The following is a 9,278-nucleotide window of genomic DNA, read 5'->3' as shown; positions in this document are numbered from 1 at the left end:
CAAATTGTAAGTGTTGAATGTTAGTTCCTGTTTAAGTTTAACCATGAATCACACTATCATCATATATTGACTATCATTGAATGAATCAACACTAGTTACTGTACAAAACAACAATAATAAGCAATTGATCAACAAAAGAAATTCTTGCACCTATGCTGATATGGTTACATCCTAATATTAACACATGATTATTTCAAATTCAGTACGGATAAAATTATGAACATTGAAGACTAAAAAGAGCAATGAGAGAGTGCGACTTACCTGCACGGCTAGCAAGTAGCGATCAACGGTGATGACGAGCGGGAGGCGCTGCAGGACGACGATGACGACGTACGTTTTGGAGCTGTATTTTTGGTGAAATCGTTGCTTAAAGGAAATCTAGTAGTAACAGATAGTAAGTTAAAGGGTGGCTGAATAAAGAGGGACTCAGTCATCTACTTGAAAATTAAAAATACAGTGCCAGCCGGTTAACAACTCATCAAATTTAATTAATTAGACACTAATTATATTTTATTGCACTGCTACGCCAATTTCAAATCTAATCACATGCCCACATGTTTCAATTGTCAACGCTTCATCGTTAATAAATGTCTACTTTTTAAAAATGAATATAGATAGCCTGTGGATTTTTTTTAGTCTTTTTGGTATCTAAAAATCACATTTAGGTACTCATGATTGGATACTTGAAATAGGAGTAATATTTTAAATTTATGTTGTACATTTATCTAAAATAAATAAATAGCATATTTGGCCTTTCTATTTTTAAATGAATGCAATTATGTAAGACATGTGATAAATTCCTAATTAGAGGCTATAGCAACAAGTTTTCTTTTTAGGGATGCACTTAAATAATATAGTTGGTATTATTTCGTTTATATTTTAATAAGTTAATTAAGGTGTTTGCTAGATAATAGGCCACATTTAATTTCCATTCTTCTTTTCAAAATTATTTCATTACAATTAAACTGTGTTGTGAATTTAATTTTAAACAGTTATGAACTAAAGAGATTGAAAAAGAACAATAATAGATAAATAGCCAATCATGAAAAGCCACGTGAGAAATGACCCTACTTATGGTTGCTACGCTTTAATAATTTAAACGAGCCAACATGTATGGTTGTTACGTTTTATAAAAGTTTAATATAGCCAAAACTATTTTTTTATTTTTTTGATAAACTAGCCAAAACTAATTTAAGTAATATACTTAGTATTAGTGATAATAGAGTTTGGGAGTTAGGTGGAAACGTAAGACTCTTCGGAACTTAATTGGAAATTTCAGAGATAGTGCCGATGCCGATAACCAAGTCTTCGATCAACGTTAATTAATTAATTAGATCGTTATTATATTAGACATTAATTAATTAATTAGAACATCATTAGACATTAATTAAAATACTATATTGACTTGGTATGCCAAAATCAATTTGTTTGTATTGTGTCAAAGTGTCAACCCTTTCATCCGTAATAAGTTTGGGAACGAACATACAATATAGTTATTTCAACTAGTATAACTCCCGTGCTATGCACGGATTAAGATATTTCCAAAACAATTAAGTATAAATTAATCAAGTATCGATGAAATAGATCCACTCACGTCTTCCATAAAATACAAATCCAATTAACCATTAATATCGTAATAATTAAAAAAAATATTAGAATCAATCAATTAAAACAAAAAACATCTCAACATAATACATTTTATACAAAAATCTCATGCAAATAAATACACATATATAGACATGTAAAAAAAATAAGAAACTGATCAATTATGATTTTAATGTATAATCACATATGCAATTCAAAAAAAAAATAGAATTATAAGTTCTATAGTATTCGATTTATAATCTAATATCTATACTCAAAAATAAGAAAAATAAGCTAACAAAAAAAACTTATTTACCTACCAACTACATTCATTTCTTCCATTTCTCTTCTCAAACAAAAAAAAAACATACTACCACCGCCACCCTAAAATACCATGGCTGCCCACTTGACTTCCTTTGCCACGCGTTGTCTTCAATCTACGAGTTTCTTTTCATGATGGGATATTAGATATGGAGCTTAATTCTTCAGCAAGTTAACATGTTTAAACATAGAAAATGCTAACTTATTATTTTAAAAAATATACCTTTTCGCAAAGATTAATTACAAATGACAACAAAATAAAAGAAATGAAAACAATGTATAAAACGAATGTGGACTCAATGCTAAGATGGTGGATTAATACAATTATATAAATGAGAGATAATAGATAAATTATTGGAATTATGATATCCATTTATGAAAGAATCATAAAATTAAACCACCATCAAACAACCATTATGCTAATAACGGTTAAAAAAAATGGAAAGCCAAAAGGTAAAACATTAAAATTAGAAATAAGAATATATTTATTATATGATGTTATAAAAATAATATAATAAATTATTGTGAAACATTATATGCCTTCAAACTTTCTATGAATCGACTAACTTCTCGGACCTTATTGATGATATGAAATCTGATTGTCCAATCTTTTTTTGAGGGATTGATTACACGAGAGTATCATTCAAAATCTGCTCAACCTGATTATAGTCATTCACCGGTGGTTATAAGCTACATTTAAACCAATACAACTTATAAATTATAAGGAGTAAACTTCTGATCTCCTCTATGTAATAGGAGTGAAAAATAACAATTGAACTGTAACAATAAACACTCCATTAAAAAATGAAAAAGTAAGTATATTTCTGAGCACAAATTTACTTGAACAACATAGATATAACTCATGAAAAAGGAACCGTCATTATTGCTGTAAATCATTTCCCATTTCTATTTACATAACCTAAAAGCAAAAGGATACTTTAAAGAGATAAATACTAAAGCCAAATAAAATAAAAGGAAACGAACCTCAAAGTGCTCTTCCAATATTAGGAACCATGAGGTGTGGAGTAGTGTGACATCCCAATCCTTACAAAGTTTGAGCAACAAAATGATTGAATTTTTTCACTAATCTGAAGAGTAAAAAGAGATCAAACCTTGAGCCATTGTCACCAAGGCCATGCAGCGAGACTATAGTAGCCTGGTGTTTCCCTTTAGGCTTAACAACATAAGTCCTCCCAAACCCAACATTCCTTCTAGATGTTCTACTCCTGATAATCACAACAAACACTTCAAATTCGAATCGAAATGAAAAAAAAAAATCAGCATACAAAAACAGAGAACCACACACATATATTTCTCAGAAAATGAGAATGTCAAAAATCGTAATAGCATTATTATTTCTGTTAAAAACTTTTCACTTACCAATTTTTACTAAAATATCACAAATGTTAAGTTTAACTAAAAGAACGTGCAATAACTTATCTAATATTAATACTATAATTAATTAGGTTATTGATTATTCCCAAAATTATGGTAATGGAATAGGAGTTACAAAAGAGGTGGAGAGGCCATGACTGAGCCATATATTTTTTTTCAAATATTCCCAAAATTATGGTAATGGAATGGGAGTTACAAAAGAGGTGGAGAGGCCATGACCGAGCCATATTTTTTTTTCATTAATATTACATAATTTTCATAATGGCAATCTTGTGAATATTCCCAAAACTCCCCTTTTATATATTGTATAGATTAGTATTTAATGTCTAAACCAATCAAATTACTATAAGAAAGTTTTATTCCGACTATTAACAATAAAAACACCATGAAGGAAACCATGAAGGAAAAAGAGTATCCGTCTTATAAAAATTATGATTAAAGCAAAAAAATACATATCACAATCCACAATCTCAAATTTAATCTCAAAAAAGGTAAACAAACAGAAAAGCAAAAATATTTGCATTAGATCTCTGTGTAAAGTTTAAGTTTGGGATTATGTTGGGAAATGGATTTCCAAGCTGAACCTTCCTTGTCCTCTCCGTATGTTTTTACTAGCTCTGCTGAAAAAGTAATGTTCAACAACTGCAAAGAAGAGGAGACCTTATGCAGGAGGCGATGTGGCAGCTTCTTCAAACTCGTACAAAACTTGATAGACAAGTGTGTGAGACATGGCATGATGGAGATGGCAGCAGATGATTCTTCTTCTTCCTCCGTTATGTCCTCCCACTCCTCCCATTTGTAGCAGCCATAAAAATTCAATTCCCTGAGTTTTGGAAATGCAACAACAACATCATCATTAGATGAAGATTCTATTCCTAAAAACTCCCTTCCGACAAACATCAATTGCTCCACTCTGTAAACATAGAGCTCTTCCAAGAAAGGTAGTTTCCCCATAGCCGGCAATGATGACACCTCACTCAGGTCAGTCAAATCTATCTTTTTTATAAAGTTGAGGGGTGATGACATCAAATCCGGAAGCCTGGAGCCCTCATATCCACTGATTTCCAGTCTGTTCAAGCTGTGATGGGGCACGAGAGCTTCTGCAACATCCATCCACATTGATGATAATGATGACGATGACTGTTCATTTTCATTCATCTTACCCCTGAAACGTATCCCGAGACTTTTGAGTTTGTGAAGGAGTATCTTTAATTGTGCTTGTCGAGCATCCTCAACCAATTCCACCATTTCTCTCATACTACTACAATAGATTCCCAATTCTATAGATCCAGTAAGAAGACGGTCGAGTTTTTTCAGAAATCCAAACTTGTTGTAATGGCTTCCTACTTTGAGTTCACACAGTTTTAGAGTACAGAGATCACTCAACTTATCTACTGCTTCAGGCAAACTGTTGACATCAGTGCCTTGAATATTCAAGATTTGCAGTTTAACCAAACTACAAATGCTCTCTGGTAATTCCTTTAATCCCTTATTCCAACTTAAGTCAAGTGCTCTTAAGTGAACCAAATTCTTGATTTTTCCCCCAATCCCTTTTAGATGGCAAGATGCTAAGGAAAGAGTTCGCAATTCAATCAAACTATACATGCTCTCAGGCAACTCCTTGAATTTTCTATTCCAACTTAAGTCTAATCGTCTTAACTGCACCAAATTCCCAATATCTCGTGGAATCTCTTCTAGAGAGCAATGTGATAAGTCTAGAGTTCGCAATTCAACCAAACGGCCAATGCTCTCTGGTAACTCCTTTAATTCGTTATTCCAACTTAAGTCAAGTCGTCTTAACTGAACCAAATTCTCAATATCTCGCGGAATCTTTGTTAGCTCGCACCGTGACAAGAGAAGAGTTTGCAGGTAATAAAGCCTACATATGATTTCAAGGCCATCCTTTGACAATTTAGTCCAACTAAAATCCAACCATCTCAAGTGAATTAACGTTTCCATTCCAATAGGAATAGATCTGCTATATCTCTTAATTCTTAACACCCTAAGACTTTTCATGCAATCACAAACTTGACAACTTCTGTCTCTTTTATCAACAGGAGGTTTGTTGTCCCACAATAGACTCCGATATTCTTGGACATGAGAAACCAATGAAGACTCACAAACTTGACAACAACTTCTCTCCTTGTCATCATTCTTCCTAAGAAATAGAGCAAAATCATGTACTATATCATGCATTTTACACCATTCTATCTGCTCCCCCGACTCACTTTTCTCAATGTCTTGAAACAGAGAATGCATTGCTAAGTTGTTCAAGCACTCTTGTCCTTTGAGTTCCACTTCACCATTTCCACTAACATAGCCCAAATACCCTAACGCCATCCACTCTTCTATCAGACAATGCGCATGAAATCGGTGATCCTTAGGATAGACGGCACAATATGAAAAACAACGTTTAAGAGTCGGGGTCAATTCATTGTAGCTTAAAACTAGATGAGGAAAAAGTTCTACTTCCACCTTCTCCAATTTCCATATTTCACTCCTCTCTACATGTTCCCACTCTTCCAAACTAGTCTTGAACTGCAAAACTCTTCCCAAAACAACCACAGCAAGAGGCAATCCCTTGCACTTGCTAGCTATTTTCTTTCCAATATCCTCAAAGTTTCGACATTCTGCCTCACTCTTTCCTGGAAGGGATGTGTCACGCAATAATGACCAACACTCTTTTTCACTAAGATTATTTGGGCGATATGTATTATCATCCACGGTACCCATCATCTTAGCAACCTTTTCATTTCTTGTTGTCACTAGAATTTTACTGCCCGGTGCACCACATTGGAGACAGACTTTCAAGTCCTTCCATTTGTTTTCTTCTTCTGTCCAAACATCATCAAGGACAAGAAGAAACTTCTTTCCAGAAACAGATGCTTCTAGTTTTTCTAATACCAATGCCAATTGATCAGTATTTGGAGGAATCGTTTCTAATCCCACACTATTAACAATTCCTCTGGCAACCCCGGCCACATCAAAGGGATCAGAAACACAAATCCATACTCTTATTTTAAAACAATCCTTCACTTGATTATCATTATAAACAAGTTTTGCAAGAGTTGTTTTTCCAAGCCCCCCCGTTCCGACTATAGACAAAATTTGCATATCACCAACATCAACCATCAGTTTGCTCACTATATCTTTTGTTTTCCTATGTATGTCCAACCCATGAACTTTTTTCAGATCAACATAATGTGTGGATTGTTCTCGCCGAGGTGTGGGTGTGAGATTGACAAAATTAAAATCATCTTTCTCCTTTAAAATCTGATCAAGCGTGACCTTCACATGTTCTATTTTCTTGGCAGTTTCACGACGAACAGAAACTTTCTTGAAACATAAACATGGAGATGGGATGAAGGAGCAACATACCATTTTCTTAGGCTCGGGCTCGGGCTCAGGAGAAGCTTCCATCTTGTGTTTGAGAAGGGAGTAGTTCCATTCATCCAAAATGTCGTCCATCTCATAAGCTGTAGCTTCAAGCTTCTTCAGCCAACTTTTGACGCTCTGATCGTTCACTCCTCTCTTTTCTGCATCATCCAACACCTTCCTGACCATCTCGAGCTTCTTAGAAAGGTCGAGAAGCTCCTTCTCGACGCCTCTCACCAAATTGACTTCATACCGGATCTGATCTTGAATGATAGTTGCAACTCTCTCCACAACAACTGAAATCACAGCATCAGCCATTATCACTAGCTTGGCTACAACCTGAATTTGGAGAAGTATTTTTTCCCTTAGATTTTCTTATCTTGGTTTAAAGGTGGAAATCAAACCATCATCTTTATTTTCAGCTTTAATACAATTATTGATTCCATTTTCCATCTTTTGGAAAGTGAAGATAACGTTCACCACAAAGTTATAATTTGTGGGGCAGCAAACGTTTAGATTTTTGTCTTTTTATACTTGTTGGAATCCAAGAGCATATTTTGAAACATTTCATTAATAAATAAGTTCATATATAGAATTTTGAGGCTGTTATATGAAAGTTGTAATTAAATTTGAAGTAGAAATAGTTAGATTTTCTATTTCTCTTTTAAAAAGAGTTTCTTTGTTTTTATAAGGCTCGATCTAAATTTACAAAACCATATTATATACAATTATAAAAATATTTCGTTACAAACTGCAGTTACAAATTTTTATATTAGGGTTCATAATTATTTTGAACTTTTTTGATTAATAATTGATAAGTTTTAATTAATCCATAGTTATAGTTGAGCCTTTTAATCTCTAGTCTCAGCATTTGAACTAATCTATTTTGCATGATTCTATTGGTTAAATTTTGCTATTTAATTAATCTTGGTTATTATAAAGCCCATACAAGTTAGATTGGGCTTCAAAAGACGGCACATTTCTATGATTGCAAACAAACAAAATAAGTTCAATTACTCATTTATTCAATAATCGAGTCCATTGCATTCCTCGATTTCATTCAATTACTATTGTAAATTAAACACTCTACTTTAAATGTTAATCACATAGTAATAGAAAGGCCCAATAATAAAGTTAAAAGCATGCATGACAAGGGCTTTGTCCATAAGCCCATTGACACAACAACAATTAATTAATAAATCAAACTTTGTTGACAATATATCTTTTAATGCTAAATTGAAAAAGTGTGGGAAACAAGAAAGAAAAAATACTACTGTAGTTAATATAGAGTATATTACTTTCTGGATTTGAGAGAGTATATACTATAGAATGATAAATGATTTCTTGGTTGACATAAAATTTCTTGAGCCACGAGGAAAATCTGTGTTGACCCCATTACAATCTAAAATATGAAGATACGAAAGTATGAAAACAATAATATATACATATGAGCTAAATAATAGGAATAAATTTGATTTCAAGGGTAAAACTGGAAAATGAGAGAAAAATTAGCTACACAAACAAGTTATAACCGACAATTACTAATTTGCTACCCGGTATATGTTGATAAAATATGCAATACGATTAATGTATGTTTAGATCACAAAATACCATTAATTTAATCTATTATAGGTAAAATAAATAAATCATGAATATTTAATAATTTAGTTGAAAACCCCAATCAAGATGTGGACTCCACTAATCCCCATTAAAGCTTAAACAACATGCAAACTTACACACGAAACCAAAAAAATCTAACAAAATCCACAAACTCACACAACTTAAATTAATTTATCCATACCCTATAAAAATCGTTCCACATTTAACAATATTATTTTCATGATTTTTTAAGCTATGATTTTGGCCCAATAGGGGAATGATATAGGGTGTGTTGGAATGATGGGGTTTGTGCAAAAGTGCCAAATTTGAACTAACACCTTTAACTATAATAACAATTTAGCAAATTCAAATGAAAGAAAAGGAAGGGTGAAGTATGGAGATTACTATTGAAATTTTCCCCAAATGAATTTTATACGAAAAAGCAAAGTGTGAATGATTCGATTTATAATTTTATTATTTGTAGCTGCGCCGGCAGTCAAAGAATGCCTTTGAAAGTCATAAAAAGGTCTTATATATAAAATGTATCATGATTATTTTAGTTATTGATTATGTTATGAGATTATAATTGAACACACACTTATACACACATATATCTAATATGTGTTGATCAAATAATATGTGGAATTTTTTTAAAGTAAAATCAATATTACATGTTACACAAAAACACACACTATATTCATTCAAGAATTCTCGTTATTTGAGTATAAATACATGAACACTAGAAAAAGGTTCGAATATCCAATGGCCCCTCAATTTATAATAGCTTTGCTTTTGGCTACAAGAATGAAGTCCATTACTCTTAATGACAATTATCAACAACCTTAACTTCCCAATTATTTAAAGAGAGTAGCCGTTCAAGCCACATGCATTCACGAAATAATAAATCTTGACCAACAAAAAAGAATGGAGATTTAATATATTTTCCTTTTACCCCTTTTGGATCACATGTACACCAACAAAATAATAAACATATATTGACAGGC

General features: G+C 32.5%; 1 protein-coding gene across 2 annotated transcripts; it reads right to left on the bottom strand.

The window, feature by feature from the left end:
• Nucleotides 1-2,987: 2,987 nt before the first annotated feature.
• LOC148923905 (putative disease resistance protein RGA1) lies at nucleotides 2,988-7,113 on the bottom strand. 2 transcript variants are annotated; one of them, XM_089060173.1, is made up of 2 exons: nucleotides 3,961-7,113; nucleotides 2,988-3,131 (listed from the first exon to the last, which is right to left on the bottom strand). In XM_089060173.1, the coding sequence occupies exons 1-2, from the start codon at nucleotides 6,991-6,993 to the stop codon at nucleotides 3,126-3,128; spliced, it is 3,039 nt and encodes a 1,012-aa protein (XP_088916299.1). In that variant the 5' UTR covers nucleotides 6,994-7,113; the 3' UTR covers nucleotides 2,988-3,125. The 2 variants fall into 2 exon arrangements, with proteins under 2 accessions (XP_088916299.1, XP_088916298.1); XM_089060172.1 differs by lacking the exon at nucleotides 2,988-3,131 and having other exon boundaries at nucleotides 3,699-7,113.
• Between the last annotated feature and the right edge of the window lie 2,165 nt (nucleotides 7,114-9,278).

The sequence above is a fragment of the Salvia hispanica genome, chromosome 6, assembly GCF_029641045.1.
Source record: "Salvia hispanica isolate PSC_SH4W2 chromosome 6, Shi_PSC_v1, whole genome shotgun sequence".
In the NCBI taxonomy this organism is placed as follows: Eukaryota; Viridiplantae; Streptophyta; class Magnoliopsida; order Lamiales; family Lamiaceae; genus Salvia; species Salvia hispanica.
The sequence above is the reverse complement of the archived record's forward strand: the minus strand, read 5'-3'. Positions and strand labels throughout refer to the sequence as shown.